General features: G+C 46.1%; 1 protein-coding gene across 1 annotated transcript in view; it reads right to left on the bottom strand.

Annotated features, from left to right (window-relative positions):
* URB1 (URB1 ribosome biogenesis 1 homolog (S. cerevisiae)) overlaps positions 1–23,222 on the bottom strand; it is a 57,989-nt gene that overhangs the window by 34,320 nt on the left and 447 nt on the right. Inside the window, exons 2-13 of the mRNA XM_025039566.1 lie at positions 20,900–21,039; positions 20,033–20,184; positions 19,071–19,203; positions 14,577–14,673; positions 13,474–13,559; positions 11,803–11,928; positions 10,662–10,786; positions 7,571–7,766; positions 6,294–6,509; positions 3,452–3,581; positions 2,640–2,756; positions 1,364–1,476 (exon numbers count right to left, since the gene is read on the bottom strand). Coding sequence (XP_024895334.1) covers positions 1,364–1,476; positions 2,640–2,756; positions 3,452–3,581; positions 6,294–6,509; positions 7,571–7,766; positions 10,662–10,786; positions 11,803–11,928; positions 13,474–13,559; positions 14,577–14,673; positions 19,071–19,203; positions 20,033–20,184; positions 20,900–21,039 — 1,631 coding nt within the window. The remainder of the gene's footprint in view (positions 1–1,363; positions 1,477–2,639; positions 2,757–3,451; positions 3,582–6,293; positions 6,510–7,570; positions 7,767–10,661; positions 10,787–11,802; positions 11,929–13,473; positions 13,560–14,576; positions 14,674–19,070; positions 19,204–20,032; positions 20,185–20,899; positions 21,040–23,222) is intronic.

Below are 23,222 nucleotides of genomic sequence, written 5' to 3' on the forward strand. Positions count from 1 at the left end.
CTAACAAGCCTCATGCAAAGGATGCTGGGCTGTGAACACGTCTCAGAGAAGTGTACAGAGCGCCAGCTTCCCAGCCCAAACACCACTGGGTCTGCCTCATGGGAGTGACCCACAGCCCCGTGGCAATGCGGACAACCTGGACATGGCAAGCACTGCTACCCCTGAAGCCCAGCGGACATCTTACAAGCAAAAGGCGGGGCACGGGATATAAATTAACATTTTAATACCAGTTCTTTCAAAGAAGCTTCTGTTCACTTTCCAACTAAATCTTCAAGACCCCATTGGCCCTGTTCAGCTGGAATAAAAAACGAAATAACGCCCCTGTCTTGTCATCCCTGTGGCAGTGACCGCATGGTGGATATCAAAGTTGAGAGCTGATCTCTGGGCAGCCGCCTGCAACCAATCTTGGATCCTCCACGTTTGGATGGGGCCCTGCAGTTTCCTAACCCACTCTGCGCTCCAGCTGCCCTGCCTTTAAAGAGTGGTAGGTGAGCCGACACAGAGCACTCGTGTCCAGCCTGGCACATGGTAAATTCTCCGTCAGAACTGTCCTCAGCTAGGATGCAGGTGAACCTCAGAGGACTCAGGGAAAAAATACAACGATCCCAGTGCCTCGCATTCTTACACCTTTCTGGAAATATCGCATGCCAAGATGCCAACACAATTCCCATGCTATTGGTTCCATAAGATCTTAAATAAGATCTAAGTCATTAAAAAAAAAAAAAAAGGTCATCTGAGCTACTGAGAAGCACACTCAGGGACTGCTTCATTTTGCCTGGTCTCTATTCTCTTTAGATAGAAGTGACACGGCACCTTTTTTAAATACACAGATCAGTATCTGATGCATCCTGAGTTCCCTTTATGATTCAACATTACGTTCTCCAGAAAGTTCCTAGAAAGCATTATTAAAGACATGGAAAAAATGCCAGCAATCTTTACTGATTTTCTACCAGCCTCAACCTTGGTATCTAGTCCTATGTCTGTCTTAAGTTCTTCCAGGAAGAGTACAAAGGAGAAGAAACATATTTTATTTTCCAAAAGGTCTTAAAATGACAAGAAAAATGTAAAATAGTCAAGATAAAAAAATACAAAAACTCCCAGTACCCAGCAACGATATATTCTCAGTAAGGACATGTTAAGCACCTTATTTTGCAAAAGTAAAGAGATTTACAGGCCTCCTGGTTCATGAATCAGGACCTCGCCTCTGCTCTAGATGGGTCTCTAAGAGGAGAACCTTAACATCTTCCTTCGTGCCCCCAACCCTGTCAGGGTCCTGCTTTTTCAGTTAGAAGTTCCCGGGGCAGAAAGCCAGCAAACCCACAGGCTCGCTAGGGACAGAGGGCGGGAGCTCGCAGCATCGTACCTGTGCCTTTAACCACAAGAACTTGCTGGCAGGCAGTTCCAGGGCCACCTTCAGAATGTGGTGCTGCAGGATGGGAGGCACCTCCTCTCGAAGGCCCTGCTCTGAGATGACGCCTGGGGGCAGAAAGAGGAAGCGACAGTGGTGAGGAGGCAGGCGCCCAGCCACTGCTGCTCTTGGTCAAAGGGGCCAGACAAGGGTCTCCATGTCTAGAAGGATGCAGGTTTCCATCCCCCTGTTCCAATGGTCACCCTCGCACAGGCTGTGCCCACTCCTCTGCCCACACACAGCTCACCTGACATAACTTCTCCTCTGAGTTCTACCCAGACTCTTTAAGAAGAAGCCCAAACTCCACTTGCCCAAAGCAGCCACTCGGCCCACAATGACCTCTTCCTACAGCTGGATGCCCTGCGCCCCATGCTGCCCTCCAGGTGCGGTCTCCCATTAATGTCACCCCTGGTATCAGGCACACGTCCTGCTCCCCAGACTACAAGCATTTTGCGAGCAGACTGCGGCCTCCCAAGACTGGGTCCTTACCCTCTGGCCCGATTTCTCGGTTTCTCTTCCCTTGGGAAGGACACAACTACTAAATACTAAATGACCACGTTCTAGTAAATTTCCTATTCTCACAGCAAAGAGTACCTTTCACCTTAAACAACTGAAAAGTTAACTGCAGCTTTAAATAGAACTATTTCAATAGCTTATATAAATCCCAAGAATGATATTTCTACAAGTCTGCTTCTGTAGGCCCAATTATAAAGTCAATTTTATTAGACATACTTTCCATCAAGGAAAACGTGACTGAACAAGCATCTTACATTTACAAGACATGGTTTGAGCCTGACTCGCTGGGCAAAATACAAGTAGCTGTCAGAAGTGTCTCTGCATGAACGTGGCACCCTCCTAAGGGGTTCCCGTTTCTGCAGCCTTCTGCGCCCTTCTGAAAAGAGGCCTCAGAGTGATCATCACATGATCTGATCTGTCAATAGTCCATGGCAGGCAACTCAAGCTGGCTGGCTTCTCCCTTCTCCTCTCTCACTGCTGCTAAGTGTTTGGCGAATATTTACTTAAAAAAGACTATTTAAAAAAATACTGGTCCAAATCAAAAAAAGCACGCTGGTGGATCATGTGTGCTGGCCGAACTGCTCACCAGCCTTCCTGGTCCTCGGCTGCGAGGGCTCAGCCCCAGGCTCCCCGCTTCCTTTATCCCCTTGGCAGACACAGCGGAGGCAGGAGAAGGGGGTGGGAGGGCGGGGTGCCCACATCCCTTGAGACGCACCTTTCAGGAGCTTGCTGAAGTCAAAGTTGTATTGTGTGACCACGTGCGGGACCACCTTCTGGTAGAGGCAGATGACCTGGAGAAGGGCGGCTTTCAGAAGAATGGTTTCTGCATCATCTGAGCCAAATAAAACAGCCTGAATTAGGAAACACACTGTCCTTTGTCCTCCATCAGCAACTGGTAAGCAGTGGAGCTTCCTGTGGCCCAGCGCAGTAACTGCTCACCGAGCAGAGGCTGCAGACAGACCCCGTGGAACCAAACTAAGGACCAACGTGGTAAAAACATCACAACTGTTCAAACAGCCTGGGTTTAAATCCATCCACATTTCACTGCTGTAACCTTGGTCAGGTTAAAGCTACTGTTTCTCTGTGCTGCAATGTCTTCCCCTGAACAACGCAGTGATGGGGACACACTGTGATGCCCACCCCTGAAAGGCCACCATAAGGACATAGATACAAGATACAAAGCCCACTGCCTGCTTAATGACAGGTCTGAGTCAAGGGCTCTTCTCACCAGGGGGCTGTGCTGCCTGCCTCCGTCTGCACGACGAGGGGACCCCACTGAAAGGCCGAGCGCCTGGCAGTCACTCGAGGACCCCAGTGAAAGGCCGAGCACCTGGCAGTCACTCCAGGCTCTAGTGAGAGCGCATGTGCAAAGCCTGGGTGCATTTCTCACACATGTTAGAATTCACTCTACGACTCCATTCCAAGTCTCCTCTTCTAAGCAAAGGGCTCATTCCCAACCAGAGAGGCCTTAACAGCCCGCCCCCTGCAGCTCTGTGTGCAAACAGCAGATGCCGCCCGGAGCCTCACCGCAGTGGGGGGCCACGCAGGCCGCGGGACTCCGGTTGCCCCTTTTCTTTCCTTTCTCATCGTCCTGTTTCGTCTCTTGTTTTCTAAGTGACTGCCAGACCCACACTACGGTGTTCAGGTCAGGTAGAATCTAGGAGGGAAAACAGAAAACGAGTCACGTTAAACAAAGAAGAGAAACAAATGAACTGAAGCCACTAACAAGAAGCATAAAGCAGAGGGAGGTGTGAGCACGTGTGTATGAGTGTGTGTGAGAGCGAGTGTGCGAGCACGTGACTGAGTGTGAGCGGGTGAGTGTGCGAGCACGGGAGAGTGAGTGCAAATGTGTGAGCGTGAGTGTGTGCGAGCACGTGAGTGTGCGAGTGCGTGAGCAAAGGAGAGTGCGTGTGAGCACGTGAGTGTGTGTGTGAGCACGGGACAGTGTGCGAGTGCTTAGAAAGAGGGGCCGCGGAGGGGGGACAGGCCACATTGCTGGGAGCTCTGCTTTGGGTGTTAATTCCTAGAACTGGACACAATAAGGATTTGGTATAAAAACAAGTGCTGATAATTAAAACAAACCCCTTAAGACTCATTCACCTGAGCAAGGTGCTAGGAACAAAGAAACAGCTCCTTACGACGGTCTGGGGGACCTGCCCAGTGTGACCGTAGCTCTTTCAGGGTACCTGGCCTGTCTGCAGATGACTGGTCTTCCCAACCTACCACAATAAGCCGCGGGAGGAGGGCGCAAGAGGGCTTCCCAGTTACCCCTAGTCCAGGGTGCATGTGCAGAGGTGGGGGCGGGAAGGGCCTCAACAGCTCCTGATGAGACTTAGGGCCCAGAAGCACCCCAACCCCTTCTCTTCGCATGCACTCTGTGCACCCAAGGTCACCTCTTCCGCTGTTGCCATGCACTTACTAAAGAAAGAGTCTGACTTATTTTTTATTTTTGTTTCACTGTCTGTTTTTGGTTAGTCTTCTCTGATAACCACTCAGCTCATATGGATTAATTCCAGAACCTGTGCTAAGGCCAAAGAGGGCAAGACGGGCCTCAGCTAGGTGACGCACATTCCTGGGCCAGCAGCAGCAAGGCCACCTCCTGGGCACTGGGGAGACACGCACGATCTCAGGTCCCAGCCCAGCCAACTGCATCGGCCCCGGTCGACTCCTGAGGATAGTCAAGTCCAAAAGCAGCGGCTGGGATATTCGGATTCAGTCAAGTAGAAACAGAAAGGTGTTCTGATGGACTCTTAGTTTAGTAGCCAGGACACGCCACCCCTCAGCACTCCCGCGAGCGGGGTCTCATTTTACACATGCGTTGTACACCGAAGCAGCCCTACATGAAACACCCTAAACCAGTAATGACTCCCACCCGCAGTCACGTCCGAGGCGGGGCCCGCGCAAGCATTCACACGTGCACCCGACAGCGTGGAGCACAAAGCCCGACCAAAGCCTGAGACAGTCTCAAACACCTTATTTCCTGTCTCTAAAATAAGCTAACTTGTTTTTCTCTGATTCTAAAATGTACGCTTTTAAGTTTTTTAGGTAATATCGTAAAGAATTAAAAATGTAAAAAAAAAAAAAAAAAAAGACAAACTCAAACCCTACACCCTCATAACCGCAGTCCCCAGATAGTCCCACGTCACTGGTCTCATATTGACAAGGTCACGGCTCGGAGAGGGCCCAGTGAGGAGAAGGCAGGGCGGTGGCTTTTCCCTCGCGGGCCCTGGCCCTGCACAGGACGGCAGAACCGGCAGCAGAGAAAGCCGTGTCCTCTATCCTGCCTGCAGCCACTCAGTCCAGAGATGGAACACACCCTGGGGAGGGAGCCCAGCTTTTTATACCCCAGGCTGCCTGGAGTCAGCGTGAAGGAGAGCAGAAGAGCAGCCGGTGAGATGGAACCATCTTCCACCCAGACCCAGGTGGGATCTGACATGTTCCTTTCCATTCTGCTTTCTTGCAAGCCCCCTGAGATAGAATAGTTTGTGTCTCCCACAAAACAAATGGATAAGCTAGCTGGGTCCTAATTGTGGTTATTATGATTTGGCAACCAGAACAAAAGACTTTTCTGCGTGGTCCCAGACAGTCTCCTTCTCTCCACTCCTAGCCCCACTGCCCACTCTGAGCACAGGCCCTGGATGGGTATCAAAAGACGCTTTATCTAAGCAGTCTCTGCCACTTTACAGTAACTGCCCTATCGCCAGTGGGGCCACTACACTCAGGCCTGTGCGACCCACCACTGCAGACCCTGGTCTTGCTGTGTTCACAGAACCCAGTCTGCCCAGGATGGGGACTCCACCTGCTCCAGAAACCCCAGGCCCTGCACCCCTCCAAATACCTGGCCTCCCCCAGGTAGGTCTTGAAGAAACCTGGGTTTAGGAGGGGCTGACAGGGCCCAGGACCCACACGTGCCAACAATTCACAGCTGTTCTCTTAAGGTCATGATGCTATGGTGAAAGATGTATGCGTCCCTCAGAACATGGCCTCTGATGGGACTTAGGGACCTTTTATAATTTAATGATTATTTTTTTTTCCAGGAACATACCCTCCAAAAATGCCTGAAACAGCTGGTCTTCAAAGTAGATCTTTCCCAGAAATCGTTAACACTTGAACTATAAAAGGGAGACTTCCCAGTCAAATTTCAGTCCCACCCTGTCCAGAAACCTTAAACTACTGAGACTTTAATAGATGACTGTAACTGAACATGCTTCCCCTCCCGTGACCCCGACACCCCCACCCTTACACAGGCCCAGGGAGCTGAGTTGGAGCAGTGCAGCCACCCAGCCCCCTGGCAAGAATGCACCTGGCACCAGGACACGCGGAAAACCCTGCAGGCTCATGGGCAAATTGCAATCCAATACAGTCGGACCATGTTCTCAGAACAACCCCTAGCACCGCCGGCAGGGTGAGCAGAAAAGCTTCTAGAAGCGGGTAACCGCTTACTTACGTTCAACGCTTGGGTGAACATAGTCTTGTTGCACACCAATGGCGCGGTGGTCACCATCACCATCGCCAGGAGCCGAGGCAGAGGGATGAACTCTCGGGTCTGAAACGCCCGGGAAATGTCCGGCTGGGCCTCGTAGATCTATGAGGAGGAGGAAAAAAGAGAATGAGCTGGTGCCGGAGGGTAAATTCCAAACCTGAGGCTACAGGCAGGCACCCAACAGTGAGGCCACTCCAAGGGAACGACGAACCTGAGACAAGTCCCAGGCTTGCCACAAGGATCGGGGTCCAGAAGGTTAACCCCCAAATCCAGTTATTAGAGACAAGTCAGGTCACAAGACTGGTCGTTACCGGGGCAATGACCTCCAAAGCAGAGCTCGGCCTACGGTCTGGGAGCCTCCCTTAAAACCTCTGATGGCAAATGTCACTGCTAGAACTAACCGTCACCTTACTCAGGTACAGCGCTTAGAGGCACCTGGCAAACGCGTCATCTTTTCAGCGCCTCATGACAACCCTTTGGTGTAGGGATATTTTATATTAAAATAAAAAAGTGTTTACAGATGACAAAATTAGACTTCAGTGAGGTTAAGTAATATCCCTAGAGACACAGCTAGAGAGCAGGGAAGCAAGAGCTGACACCTGGGCCTGCAAAGGCCACACGCTGCCCCGACCTCCTTCCCAGGGTGGGTGGGGGGACCAGCACCAGGGCAGCACCCAAAAGGGGTGTTGGCCACAGAGCCTCCTTCACCAAAACAAGGGGCAGAGTGCCTCCTTCTCAGCCCAAGATACACGTGGGGACGGCACACGTAAGCACCCAAGGAAAATGAAGAGAATGAGAATAAAAGCTTGTTTTACAGATAACGCCATGCCCAGGTCGAGGCACGAGAACACAATCCCAGGTATTTCAGCGGTAGGCACCGGGGGCCACACAGCAGGTGAGCAGCTGCGAGTGAGCGAAGCTTCTCCTGTATTTGCAGCCACTACCTCGGCTCCATCCCAGATCACCGGGCATTACATTCTCATAGGAGTCCCTGGTACCAAAAACGTTAGGGACAGCTGATCTAAAATAGCCCCTGAAGAATGGCTCAAAGAAGTTCTTCACACTGTACAGTCTGCCTGTCCCCTGCCCGCCATCCGCCAACCCTCACACTCCCTCCCCGCAACCCCCTTCTCACAGACTTTTAGAGACTCATGGCTTTTCACCTTGTTTAGCAGCTTGATATTATTTGACCATGTGGCCTTCACTCTTGGGAGAAAGGAAAACGTCACTTCCTTGAAATACTTGTTCAGTAAGTCCGGGCACACTTTGAGGATGTTCACCACAAGTTCGGCCACCAGCTCGTCATCTGCTGCAGTTTTCAAACCCAACAGGAAGTGCAGGAGTGTCAGGTTTCCTCCTCTGTCGGAGAAAGAGAGAAGAGCAGTCAGAGGGAACTGTCACATCACACAGAGAGCTCAGAACAGCAGAACCACCCCCCAGTAAACACGGCTGTAAACACAGGTGATGGGCAAATTTCATTTCTGGTAAATTTCCTTGGTGCCATAAAGTAGGATGTTTTCATGGCCTGTGGGGTTCCAGCTCGCCATCAAAGGGCTTGAATTTCACTCCTCTACTTCTGAGTGGTTTAAAAAGTCTCTTCTTTGTCTGGTTCCCTAATCCCCTTCTCCCGCTTGAGTTCCACTTGACTTGTAAAGAAGAGGAAGAGACCCACCCTCTCCAGCCCCCCAGTCACTCACCCGCTGGCCCAGAGTCAGGCCAGTGTAATGAAAGGGCCAAATTAGCAGGTAGGAATCCACTCCCAAAATTTCATTTTGAGACTTTACTGACCTTTTTCCTCCAACCACACATGAAAAAGTATGTATGTAAATAAATACATGTGCATAAATATACAGAGAATCCACCTTTCTTTTGAAAAGATGACTTTTTTTTTTATATGAAATGTTCAAGAATTCCCGCACAGTCCCTAGTGCCATAAAATTACTTCTCAAAGTCTTTCCACAGGTCTTCTTCCTCTGTTTCTAGTTTATTTCAAATTCTTATGTCTTCATTTAGCAGCTGAAAGAAGCTTATAGGAGGAAAAACTATCTGTATAAAAATATTCAAAACTTGTCCCAATGTGAGCAGTTTTCAGAAGTATAAGAACGTGTGTGTGTGTTTGTATTTAAAGGCAAGAAAACCTATGGACATTAAAACTTGCAGAAAGGAAGCGACTAGCCCAGGATCCACTCCCCAAACCACAGGACTCTGGGTTCTCCTCCCTGGATGCCTTTTAAGAAAAGAGGCCTTTTCATATCTGCTTGACACTGTGAAGTCATAAAATCCAGAAAAATCTGAGAATTCGCTTCATTTGCAGGTCATGTTGCTGGCTTCTAGGACCCTCGCTGTTTTGTATCCCCTTATACACTCAAACTGTGATGCTCTGTGACAGCTTTACACGTAATAAAACTTTTCCAAAAGTTAAATTGGTAACCTGCTCAAGTTTTCAGAGCTGACTTCAGAATCTGTTCTCTTAACCTCCACTCCAGGTGTCAGTCCAACACCTGTCTCTATAAATAAAGCTTTATTGGAACAGTCACCCACATTGGTTTATGTCCACGGCTGCTAAAGTACTACAAGGGCACAGCTGAGGGGTCACAATAGAGACTGTGTGGCCCACCAAGCCCCAAATACTTACTACCTGGCCCTTCAGAGAAAAAGTTCACCAACCCTTGCCTATAAGGCCTTACTTTCATCGAATACCTACTGTGTGCCAGGCACTACAGAACAGCCTGTGTCCTGATTCTCACCTATCAGGTAATAAACAAGCAAGTAAATAAACATGCGAGGTGGTGATAAGTCACAGTCAGAAGCAAGAGCCGGGCAGAAGGACGGTGGCAGTGGAAAGCAGACCTGAATGAAATCTGGGAGTGAGCCTTCTGACTATCAGGGAACGACGCATGTCAGGTTTCTCTAGGCTTAAAAAAATAAAATCATTTTTTCAATTAAAAAAATAATGAAAAAAATTTTTTTTAAATTTCTCTAAGCTTTCCATGAACATCCTCACAAACAAAACTTCCTTCCTCCGTCCAAAGCACAAACATTTGTCTTTTGCTCGTGGCTTCAAAAATTTATGTAAACCAGAGTTTATTTAAATAGACCCACACCCATAAGTTCCTTCAATATGCTCATTTAATGATCATCTATTTTACGGATCTACTTAAGGAGAAAAAAATGTGTGTGATTTAAGTGTGATATTATATTATATGACACTATAAAAGTCTGCTATTACATTTTAGCAGGAAAAGGAGCTTATTCTAAATGATGACGCAGCCAGGCCTGCAAAGGCCATGCACGTGCCCCCTTCACCTCGAGGGAGGGAAGGGGGTTGTAGAAATGACGTAGCAAGTTAAATCATAATAATCTCAGAATCAAAACAAGTCCAAAGTCACAAGCAGGGAGAAAAATTCCTACTGTGTTATCCCATTATGAACGAATCAGCTAGTTCCTGACTGGTTAAAACGAAATCAAACCATCTATATCTTTATAATAAAATGCCAAGGGGGTAAAAAATAAGAGTCATTCACAAGACCAAAAATATGTCCAATATTTTTACTGTTAAATAGAAAAAAGCAAGTTGGCAAACAATATATCTAACAGTAGACCACTTTGGTTATTAAAAAATAATAACAGATATGTATTATAGTTATATGACTATAGAGTACATAACAATACAATCTAATCCATTAGCTTTGGACTATATGTGAAATATTATTGTATTAACAAAATTTGAAACCCTACCTGGTTAGTAGCTGTTTTTGAAGAGGGGGGCCTGTCAGTTGTTATGAGGTTGGGCTTGGAACCAGATTTCCTGGGATCAAATCTGAGCTCTGCCACTCACACCGGGAGTGACCTGGCCTTTCTGTGCCCATGTCCCTCATCTGCAAAACTGGAATAACAGTGGCACCACCTCAGGACTGTGGGGAGGCCCATTTCAGGGCCTGCCCTCTGTGGGAAGGCAGATGTAGACTCAGTCTCAGATCCAGCCTCTGAGTAAATACACACAGCACCTTCCTGGATGACAGATGTCACATCTCTAAGTCGATTATCACCCTGAGACCTTTTCCCTGAAGACATATAATGACTAGAAGCTCCCTGGGTCTCCAACTGCTCATCCCTACAACGAGTTAGATAATGTCTACATTTCCAGTTCTAACCTACTACAGTTCCCTCATTTAATAGATTTCCACTGGACAGTCATGTATGTGGTGACCTCTTAGAAACACACACCCAGGAATCACAAGAGCGTTACGTTACCTGCCAAAGGTACCCAAAGATGCATCATAAAAATTAATCCCGTGCTTGAGCGAACAGCAGAGATCCATCAGGAAGTTATGAACAAGCTCCCTCACCATGGCTTTCCCTGCGTCTCCAGAAGAAGCCTATGAGGGTTTTAAAAAATTAGACGAAAATCCCAAGCTCATAAACCCTAGTAACAGCTATAGAGTAAAAACAATATCACGCGCCTGATGACAACTTAGAAAACATTTTAAACAATTGGTATCATTTCAAAAAAACAAACAGAAACACCAATCGAAATTAAAAAATACTCTTAAGAGTGGCAAGTTTAAATTTGCATTTTTAAACAAGCTTAAGAATGACTTAATTTCGCTGGCCCTTTTCAAAAAAATTCCACATTTGGGAGTGTTTTTATTAAGGCCCTGAGGCTTCCTCGTAATAGACTACGAAACATGTTCAAAACAAGAGGGCATAGGCAAGTCACAAAGATAAAAGGAAGTGAAATGGTGGGCTCTTGAGAGGTAATTATTATAACGTTACCAGGAAGTCTGAGCCTTCGCTACTCTGGCCAAGTCCATGTTCAGAAACACCCCGAGGAATTTCAAAATGAGGAGAATTAAAAGGTACACTGGCCTTGGGTGAATGTGAGCCAACTTCTCTAATTGAGCACTTTAGTAACAACTACAAAATTAATGATACTTGTCAGTAGGTGAGGGAACTGGGGTTCCCTAATGCTTAGGACCCTGAATTAAAAGCAACAAGCCTGAAAACTCCAAAATCTAGATTTGAAAAAAAATGGAAGAAAGAAAAAGAGGTAAATGAGAGGCAGAAGAGAGAGCCCGGAGCAGCCCTGCAATCCCACTGGGCCAGCACTGCAGGGAAAATTAAGATGCCACTTGGCTAAAGGGAACAGTTTCTCATTTAAAAAAAAAAAAAAAGTGTAATAACACGAAACCTCAGAGACTAAAAGGAAAAAAGGTAAAAACAACATTTTTTAAATCATATTGAATCTAAGTGGAAAATTAATGTAACCATAGGTCAAAAGAAACAGATCAAATGGAGGAAGTTTAAAGGCAGGCGTGTGTTTAGACTCTAGTCTCCCGGCTGTGAGGATCACACACTACAGGTGCAGCCACAGGACACGCAAGCGCGACTGTACCTTGGCACTGTCCAGCTCCACGTCAACAATCCCCTTCCAGTTGTAGAGAGATGCTATATGGTTCAGTAGCTGCCCGGTAAAGAAACGCACCTTCTGGGTTTTTGTGATATTTTTATTGTGAACTACCTGAAACAATAAAACAAACAAATTTCAAGGAATTCAATTTTGAAAATGGTGTTTATTGTTTTTCGTCATTCTAAAACTCATGTAGATTTATGGCAAAATATTTGACCAAAATAAATAAATAAATAAAACTATGAAGAGAAAAACCAAATTCACTAATATTCCCACTATCCTAGGACACCTACAGTTAGCATCTCACGATATTCCTTGTCCCCCTCCCCCCCGACGCACACACACACAATACACAAGTAAGTGTATGTACTGGTTGGGGACTTTTGCATATTTGAGATTATTTATATATAGTTTTGTGCTTGCTTGTACTTATGTAACAAGGAGCTTTTCCCACATCATTAAAAATTCCTTGAGAACATTATTTGGGGGGGCTATCATTCTATCCTATGAGTGATCATAGCTTAATTTAACCATTCCCCGTGTGTGTACAATTAGGTTGTTTGTAAACTCCGGCTGCAATTAGCATCCTTATGTAAAGTCCTCACTGTACCCCTGACTACGACTTGGGATTGTGGCACAGGTTCTCAGCCCCACCCAAACCTACCCCTGAATCTCTGTGGTTTATGTACTAAAATATAAGTTTTCTAGGTGATTCTGAGGCAACGCCCCACGACTCCCACCTCCAAGTATACAAACATTTCCGAGACCTCTGACACACACTGCCAGGTCTGCTGTCTTCCAGAGGGCTGTAACGTTTCCTCCAGGGAAGGCCTTGACTCTGTCTTTGCTAGCACTAAATATCATTGTTTTAAAAAGTCAGTGCTGGCTCAGTAGGCGAAAACCCTGTATCTCATCACCTGCGTTACTCTAAATCAGGGTTTCTCACCTCAGCACTACTGACATTCTGGGCCTGACGACTGTGGTGGGGGACTGAGTGAGCTCTGTGGGATGCTGAGCAGCATTCCTGGTCTCTATCCACTGAATGCCAGCTGCATGTCCCCAGTTCTGACAACCAAAAATGTCTCCAGACACTGCCAAATGTCCCACAAGGGACAAAATCACCCCTAGGTGAGAAGCACTATTTTAAGTACTATGATAATTAGCCATTTTTATGTGGACTGCCAGTTCACAGCCTTTTGACAACTTCTTATGTTGGAAGAGTCAGAGTTTTTCTAATTGATCGTTTAAGGTGCTTCTCTATTAAAGACAATGAGCCTTTAGGCAAGTTTTAAAATTTCTATAAGATGATTGAAAAAGATAGAATATGCTAGATGACACGAAATAACATTTGTTAGGTGTGTAAATGAAGAATAGTAGTCACTTAGGGCTCACGATTATTCCAACAGCTGGCTGAGGAAGGCGACCAGCAGCGTTCCTCCCGCTGTGATAAAACAGCAGGCCTGCCTCAAACCACACGGCTGCTTCAGCTACTCTAATCTTCAGGACTGTTCATCACCACCACCAAGTCTCTGCTTAAGAAACAGTTTTCCATGCACCCTATGTAACAACCTATGTAACCTAAGATGTTTTAAATAACACCTGGTTAAGAACTCCGGAGAAAACGAGCAACAGATACGCTGATTATCAAACACGTACCTTTGTCTTCAGTGTGGATAACAAAATATTGACGGTAGAAATCCTATCTTCCTTTATGCCTGAGCTAAAAATGCAAGGAATAAATTCTGAAAAGTAAAAGTTTCAAAGCATTAAACTCAAGAGCATTTTCAATGTGAGAAGAAATGAGAGAACGTCACTAATTAAATGGCACAGCAAACAATGCCATTTACTTTTTTTTTAAGGTTTTGTCTTTTTTAATTACACAAGTGCACAGTAGGAACAACCACTTTTGTAAAACTGTGACATCTATTAAAAAGGTTCAGTAGTTCTTTAGTTGTTTAATTTTCCATTTCTCACGTTAACGTAAGTAAAATTAATTTAATATTGACTATTTGAAACAGAATATATGTTATGATTACGGTTTTCCAAAATGTCTTTGTTTAGACTTGCTCACAGACATAGTTTACGGATGGTCATTTTATTGATTGACAGTAGAATCTGGGGTGATTTGTTTGTTTGCTTTCTTTTCATACTTTTAGATCCCCAGGTAATCAGCCACCACAGCTTCATAATGTATCACTACTAATACACTGAACAACTGCCACGTGCTAAGTGCCAGTCAAGGTGCTGTCACTTACTGTCTTACTGAGTCTCCCAATAACGTGCATGTGGCCCTAATAAACTACGCCCAGCTTTGCTGCTGGGAGACAGCCACCAGAAGGTGGTCCAGCTGGACTTCCTTGAAGTACTATTACTGATATTCTGGTAACACTAGGCAAAGCCACCACAGTAATTACACTTTATTTTTTTTCTTTTAACACAATGACAAAGGAAAGCCAGGTAGCCAGGGATAAGAACCTGTGTATGTTCTGGAGCCATAAAGGCCCTTTGTTTGCATTTACCCATTGCTGGGACATCACCCAGAATTCCCGATAGCAGAACAGGAACACCTCTGTTCACACTGACCACGGTATCAACACCGCAGCGACCGACACTCACCACCTACCCATGCACCCTTCATTCCCGTGTACACGGCAGTGGCAAAGGCTGCATACTCTTTTTTAACCTGGAAGAAATGCTTTGTGGTAGAATTCCCCAAATGACCACAAACAGGCTTTGCTCCGAGACAGAGGCACACCTACCTTTCAACTCCAGCACCTGCACTATGGTGCTGTCATCACCGGCAATCAAAAAGGAGAGAGCAAACTGGATGTAGGCCAGCCGGACGTCATGCACTCCCTGGGGGACGAAGAGACCGCATGTCACATGTGCATGCACACGCACCCAGGAAGCAGGAACACAGCACCACACACGCCCCTCCGGTCCCAGTGTCATAAAGGCCTTCTGGGCTCGTGCTATCAGAAGGCTCAACTCTAAAACCAGTGGTACCTCCTTATGGAAACGCAAGGCTTTTCCCTTGCTCTTACTTCTGTTTTACTTTTCATTCTCTTCCAAGCTCTTTCTAGATAAAAAAGTGTGGCTAAAACATAGTTGTGTCCCCTTCCCTGACTGTTAACACAAGCATTTTTAGTTTATGGACCACTTTGGTATAGAAGATTCTCCACCTTCTAGTTATCATCTACTCTTACTCACCAATCAAATATTACATCTGTGTTTTTGAAAATCCAGAGACAAAGACTGGTGCTGCTTTTGATGAGAAGCCAGTGAGGTGATGTCTGGTTTTCATTAGATATTATAAATTTACACTAGACACTAAAGCCCCAGATGCTGTCATGTTACACATCCCGCGTGGCTTTCCCAGGACTGAAATTTGCACTGTCCTGTAGGCGTCCGCCATGACCCAGGACAGGGGGCAGTTTCAACGATGGCCCGAAGGCCATGACCAGCAGCCAACACTTCAGGGGACGTCACGAGGACTCTCTGATTAGTTTTCCCTCCCAGTAACTTTAAGACAAACCCGTGTCTCATCATCCCTGTTTTACATCCCAAGAACCCAGGGCACGTGCTCACACAGGTCTCCCATCGGCTGTACCAGAACCAGCGCGAACGCCTAGATCCTCCACTGCAGGAACCGAAACTTTCCCACTTCACAATTATTCCAAAGGTACTTTAATTCGCTGCCCAGAAATAAGTTATTATCACTGCCCTGCATGCCTGAAAAGACCGAGGCGTCTGCCCTCCAGAGAGCTCCGCCCCACTTAGTGGGGGCAGTGGTGATGGTATCCGGAGTGTCCACTTACCATGTGCCAGACACTGTGTCAAATGCGCATGTCATTAATTACTTATTCCTTGTAACAACCCAGGGTAGAGATGCCTACCACACCCATGTTATTGATGAGGAAACTGAGGCTTTAAAAGACTGGCTCAAGGTCACATAACTATTAAGCAAGCACTAGAACTGGGATAATAATAACTGTACAAACACATGCTTCTCACCCAACTTTATGTTTCACTGTAGGGAAGCTCCTTCTCTCCAGGGCTCCCATGGCATTTTCGTTTCACTCTTCTTAAGGTGCAAGGACCATACCTGGCACCACCGGGGCTTCTGCGTGAGCATGGAACTACTTCCGTCTTGTTTTGCTGGGTACATGTTGCATCTGACTCATGCTCTGCAATGTCTACGTGGAGGCCCTGCACACTCACAGTACTTAGGGAGTCTGTATCCATCGACACCACACAGCATTTCAGCAAGACCTGATTAGACCAGCGCTGGCTTATTCCAAATACACTGAGCGCCAAACTCTCCTCTCCACTCTGGGGACTAATATGTGGGCCTCTTTCCAGTACAGAGTTTGGGTACAATGACATCTAAAGTCTTTAAAATGAGCTGCGTTTCCTTACAGTGTCAGTGATGCTCCAGTGCCTCCACTCACCAATTTCATTCAAGATGCCACAATTTCGGGCTGAGAGAGGATGCAAAGATGACTAGGGTATTGTCCCTGTCCTCAGAAAGCTCAAAGTAACCACCGCTACCACGCTCTCTGCATGCCTCCTCACTCAAAGAAACGTGTCACCTAATTCAAGCACAGTTCGCTTGTCAATCCTGGTCTCCGTATGTCTTGTGTTTCAAAAGAATGCTGACGGAATGCTAAAATTTGCCTGGTAAAATTAACTTAGGTTTTATCCTTTCCCAGCTAGTTGGAAAGGCTCTACAAGTTTTGAGTTGTTTATTTTTTCCCCACTGAAGTATTGGGAGTCAGGTCCCTGGAATGCTGCTCCCAGTTATCTGCCATTCTAGATCTTTCTATCCTGCGTGGACATAGAAAAGTTGGATTAGATCCTCCAGTGGGTCCCTCCAGCAATGAACTTTGAACTAAAATAGAATTTGGTTCTCACCACCTGGCATTCATCTTATATATCCCAGACAACCCCGTTTCATTCCCAATAAAACCTCCAAGAAATGACATCTGCGCCACTCTAAGCAGCCACCGCCACGCCTCCCGCTCACGCACCTGACCAGACAGTCCCTCCCTGCCCCCGGACCTCCGTCCGTGCCCCCGCCCCCTTCCCCAGCAAACTCCACCAAAGGCAAGAGGGCCACGTGCCTCTCCTCATTCCTACCCTGTGACTTCACAGGGCTGGAACCTCAGGAAGGAAGCGTCCCGAACTCTATGGCTTGTTCCAAAACGCTGTCTAAAATAGACCAAAACATATTTGGTCAAACTGCTCTTCAGCACACGATTTTTAACAATGCTTTCTTTGGCTGGATGAAAATATCCTAATCTTCTCTCTTTATAAGGCTTTAATAATTCCCTCCAAAATGTTAAAAACACACTCGTTAAAAATACATATGTACCTACCAACTTCTTCAATAACTAAATGGCATGAAAAAACTGTGTGGGGGAGGGGCGGGAAAATTCAAAGATGATAAGAGATTTAAGAAACTTATGCACCAAACACAGTATGGGGCCCTTGCCTGGATCCTTCTTTGAACCACGAAGGGTAAAGACATGTTTGACGGGGCTGGGGGAAAATGAGACTGAAGTGGACATTAGATGAGGCTGAGAAATTAGTAGTGGCGTTAGGTGCGATGACGGTACTGTGGTTTTGTTTTTTAAAAGGTCATTTGCTGTAAGAGATACACTCTGAAATATTTATGGTGAAATATGATTCAAGTGTGGGATTTGCTGTAATAGTTTGCCCCAAAGCAAACCAACGGGTGGGAGAGGTGACAGTGCCTGAAGTGGGATGACAGGTCTATGGTGACTCATTGTGCTGCTGTCTATTCTTGAATGTCCCTGGCATTTCCTATATTAAAAAAAAATCTTTTTTAATGTCCAGAAAACATTTCCTACAACATACAAAGTATTTAAGATACTTGATATAGGAGACACAAAAGAAAGTAAAAACACTTTCGTCTCGACCATATCTCCCATTTTACAGATCAGAGAGATGTAAGATCAGGCAGGGAAGCCCCAGCTGGGCTTTCCCATGGGTGTCTCCATGGGTGGCTTGGATACTGGCCCACATTTTACTGAGATGGCTGGGCTGGCTGCAGTGAAGGGAGATAGGGTGAGAAGGGAAAGGGAATCTGACAGATAATTATTGCCAAGCTAATTGCCAGGAAGAACAAAAGAACCATAATGTTTGCCCTAGTGTGCAAAGTACACACAAATTCTTTTTACTAGAAATGCATTTGAACGTCAAGAGCCATTAGAATTTGACACATTAATAAAGCACAGTATCTATGAGACACTGTTCCTCAGAGAACACCTTATTTGCAATTCCAGGAAAGCCCTCCACACTGGGCCGGCCTCACAGAGCCATAAAGGTTTCCGGTGTTACTATCATTAGCCTTCAGTCTGCATTACCCGGCACTGCATAAACTCTTAATTCCCCGGAAGAGTTAGGGAACCAGGTCTCATATGGGCGCAGAAGTCGGTTTTTCTAACGTGGTTCTCCACTTCAGCAGACAGGGTTTGATACTGGTCTGTTCTCTGGGCTCAGGATGGGGGTGGAGAACTGAGCCATGGTGATTCACGGCCCAGAGCACCAGCAAGGAGAGCTGATCTGCCAAAACGGAGAAGACCTGCAGCCAGCACATGCGCTGGGAGGATGCCCTCGCTCCAGCTTATGAGTCCCCAAACTTGCGCTTTCTCCCCGAGAACCTTTCCGAACCCAAGTGAAATTTCTAGAGCCACCAGAGAACCATGTTTTTTTTTTTACAACCAATCACACTTTCATTCTCTTTGGCACAATCTAGACCCTACTCATTATAAAGCTTATAATTGGGAGACACGAGAAAGATATTAAAAAGCCATAAATGCCCTCTTTGATGACGTCCAAGGGTTTTCTGCAAGGGAGACAGAATGGGAACAGGAAAACTGGGACACCCCACAGGGTCCATGCCATTTAGGCACGTGGAGATTATTTACTCAGTGAAGATGCTCACAGGCCAGGAAGGCACTGTGACACTGATCCCCCAGAGAAGCTGGCCTCAGGTGTCCTTGTCATTCAGGCTCTGCCAGGTGACTAGGCCCCCACCTCTGGCCAGTAGTGAGGCCATCCTTCCTCCCAAACTCCAGGGGCTGCTGAGGCACACGTTTCTCCCCATAAAGGCCTCCTACTGCATCTATGTGAAGACCAAGTCCAGGGAGAAGAGGACAAACAGTCCGTTACACCCTCTGAAGAGGAAAGAAACACATGGGAGATGGAAGATGCTCGGGGCTCCTCACCTTTGAATCTCTCTTGGTCGCCAGGGTGTACAAGGTCTTTTTATTCAAATCAAAATGGCTGCAGACGTCCCTGGCGGCCTCAGGACCCTGGGTCACCATGGCAGCCATCAGGTTCAGGCAGGCTCGAGCCATCCTGCACAGGGACAATGGGAAATTAGGCATATCAGGAACAGCAGAAGCACAAAGCCACCTCACCACAAAGCCACCTGCATACCTGGTTGTGGTTTGCTATCCCCAAACCAGAAAAAGGAATGAAGGACACATGCAGACATGCTCTTTAAAAAGAAAATCACAGCAAAAACTTCAAATGAAGCAAAAAAGCCAAGTCTGAGAAGGCTCTAAGAATACACAATGCAAACCACAAAGTAGATGGTAAGTTCCCCACCCAGTAAATGATCACGTACGTGGGAGAGTCACACATCACCCCACCTTTGCAGGGCACGGAGGACTTCTCGGCGGTGGGCATCAATAAAAGCGAGCCCATGGCCACCTATCTATTCTGCAGCCCCCCAGAATCTGCGGTTTACTGAGCACCCACTACTTACTGGGCACTGTGTCGGCTGCTGGGAAAGTGACAGTGGTGACAAAGTGACAGTGGACATAGGATGGTCAAAAAAGGCCTTCCTGGGAGGATACTTCTGTCTCCCAGAAGGCAGACAGGGAGGGAGCCCGTGACGACTTTGGAGAAAGGCCACTGGGGCAGAAGAACAAGCAATGTCAAGGACGTCTGGAGTGTTCCCAGGACAGCAAGGAGAGCAACAGGGCAGGAGTGAGGGGGACTCGTGGTGGGAGGAGTCAGCAAGAGCGTGGGGCCGTCAACAGAGGAAGGAGGTGCAGAGCCGCTGTGACAGAAACCACTCAGCTCTACTCTATGAGTGGAGGAAAGGTCAGAAGCACTCATGGAGAGCTGAACACAGACCAAGTCCAAGGCCAGTCCTGCCATGTAAAGGAGGGCAACTTACTTGTAACCCGAGGCATACAGGGACTCACAGATGAGCTTCATGTGGTTATTCACTAGCTTTTTCACGATATTGGTTCCCACAACATGAAAATGGGAAAGATCACTTGCTGTCCGCAATAATATGGCCTCAAAAACTTGAAATATTAATAGTGTCTGCAAAGACAGAATTGAAATGCTTATGAATCATCACATTTCTTTTCCCCGTCTATATATCTACCCCTCTTGTCTTAGCCACGGTCACCTGTAGGTTTAAAACCTTCAACTTGCAGGATGAGCCAAACGCAGGAAGGTGGCAGCTTAGCGGGTTGCCCTCCCAGGCCCCTGGCCCTGGCATTAGTCTTGCTCCCATCGTCTAGAATTGCTTGCTTACCACTATCCAAAATGAAATAAAAAGAAAAATGTCTCTTTATGATTGGGCCTCATCTCTTTGGGAATATTTAGCCTTATAGCAATAACCCCAAGATTTCAATAGGTTCCTAAATATCCCCTATTTTGAACCTCGTTGGAACCAGAAAACAACAGACAACTTAATATGTGTCTATATGTGTGTGTGACACACAATTTTTACCTATTTCCCTTTTGTTAAAACAAACTATGCCAAAACCCAGTGCATGCAGATTCAGAATCTACGATGCTTCCTTCTGGTATTGTTCACCGATGAGAAGTCAGCACTTTCCGCTAAAATGCTTTCAAAGGTCATGATGCAAAAATGAACGTATTCCTACAACACAGGGCCAAAGCACTGTTTTCTGCAGAAAGATAGTGATGTCTTAGAAATTTATATCACATTTCTCTTCGTCGAGCTCAACGATAATAGTAGCATTAACTATTTCTTCTCTTCATCGAGCCAAGTGAGGAATAACTATACCTCACTTTCAGGTCGCTTCTCCCCACTCAGGAGCTGGAAAAGCTCTGCACACTCAACAGAAATCTTGATGTACCCTTCTACAACGTCGTGCACGTCTTCTCGTGGTAGTTCCTTGGCAGCAGAGACAAACGCTTCCAAGGCTGAAATAGAGTTAAGTTCAAACGTTAATAAGGACAGTCTCCCTAGAAACAATCACAGCCGCTACTGCAGAGGGAGACGTCTGGCAGGAACACCCAGGTGACTGGGACTGCCACCTACTGAGTCGGAAAATACAATGGCAATGTGAAGATAGGGAGACCAAGAGTTACGATACTGCCTTTTCTCCATCGCCAGTGAAGTCACGGGCAACCATTTTCAAAGGCACTGGTTTAGAGCAGAACCTTTCTTGATCCAGGGATGCTCCCTGATGCTGATACCGATCCACTCCCGTGGGTCTTCGCCAATCTAACCCATCGGCTCTTTTCTCTGCAACCCCCACATTAAGGGGATATAACAAGAGAATGAATATAGACAATGTGGTATATCTATATATAGATATACACACGATGGAATATTCAGCCTTAAAAAAAAGACAGAATTCTCACCTTTTGCAACACGTATGACCCCTGAGGGTATTAAGTGAAATGGTCAGACACGGAAAAACAAATACTATATGTTCTCACTTATGTGGAATCTAAAAAGCTGAGCTGATAGAAACAGAGAGTGGACTGGAGGCTGCCAGGGGCTGGGAGGTGGGGGAAATGGCGAGACATTGGTCAGAGGGTACATCAGTTCTCCAATGTACAGTGTGGTGACTATAATTAACTGTACTGTATTATATGCTTGAAAGTTATTAAGAAACTAGTTCTTAAATGTTATCGCCACAAAAAAAGTGGTAATTATGTTAGAATGGTGGTATTAACTAACCTTATTGTGGTCATTTCACAATATACACATGTATCTAACCACCACATTGTCTACCTTAAACTTACATATGCTATACGTCAACATCACAAAAAAGCTGGAAACATCTTCCCTAATGCCAGGATGAAAACAAACTGCCCTAACGTTGATCAATTCCACTTCACTGTAAGGCAATCCTATCAGAGGAAGTTATGAGAAAATATCAAAAGAGAGAATCCAAGACAGAAACTGGATTCAAACACAAATCCAACACAGCCTCACAGGAGATTCACACTTTCACCTACTGCCATGTTTTCCAACTACTTCACCTTCCCCATAGCCTGCCAACCCAGATGGAAACCTGTTCAAATGCAGCATCTGAACATCATGAAGCGCTCTGAACAAAACCATGAATAAGTACATGGATGCAATCTTTTAAATAAACGTGCTCTTTCTTCTGCCAGAAAGGTTCCTGTCCCTGTCCCTGCACCATCCTACAGCTATGCTGGAAAGCCACTTCCGCAGAGAGGCTTCTTTGATCTCCCAGATTAGATATGGCACCTGCAGTCTTCAGATTTCATTGACATCTGTCCTCCCCACCCAACTATTTCTAAGTTCCACAACGGCAGAGCCCATATCTAACTTTTACTCACCATTTTATCTCTACCCTAGCAAATAACAGCCCCTAATAAATAATGAAAGAAATGAATGAATGAATGAATGAATGAAATGTATAATTGTGCTAAAGCAAGTATCATCTTCCCAGCACTGGCTAACAGTTGCAGGCATCAAACATTTAAAAACAAAATCTGTCGGAGACAAACTGGAAATTGAGGATATCCTGGCCATTAACTTTGTTTCTTTAACCTGGGAGAAACACTGTCATGGTTGTATTTTGACGCAGTACCCTGACACAGTACCAGTGTTTTCACATATTTGCATAGTCAATTGTGTGTGTGTGTGTGTTTTTTTTATAACCTACTTTCTAATGGATCATAAGGCATTGTGAGGGGTGGTCACGCTTTTCAAAAAGTGAAATTATAGAATGTGCTCCATGTCAGTCACTAGTCCAATCCTGGTCAACTAACGAGTCCTTATGGTGGTTTCTTATGGTAGCTAACTACATGTTATCAGGTTAGGTCAGTGTTGGAGGATCAATGCCACTGGAAACAGTGCTGACAGCCATAGTAGTATCAAGCTGTCTCACGTAACAGCCCCGAGCGGACTCACAGTCGAGACTCAATAAATATATGTTGTGTAAAAAAGTAGTACACTTATTGACTTTCCTCGCAATTGCAATAAAGAGGTTTTAGACTTTGCGGAGGGACACTGCCCAGGCAAAGAAAGGGTGTAGTCGCATGGAACTGTCACAACCAAACACGTCTGGGCTCTCTCGTGTCGCTGACAGCCCAACGCAACGAAGTGCTGCGCGCAGTCCAGG

This window comes from Pteropus alecto, unplaced genomic scaffold (assembly GCF_000325575.1).
Source record: "Pteropus alecto unplaced genomic scaffold, ASM32557v1 scaffold3, whole genome shotgun sequence".
Lineage (NCBI taxonomy): Eukaryota > Metazoa > Chordata > Mammalia > Chiroptera > Pteropodidae > Pteropus > Pteropus alecto.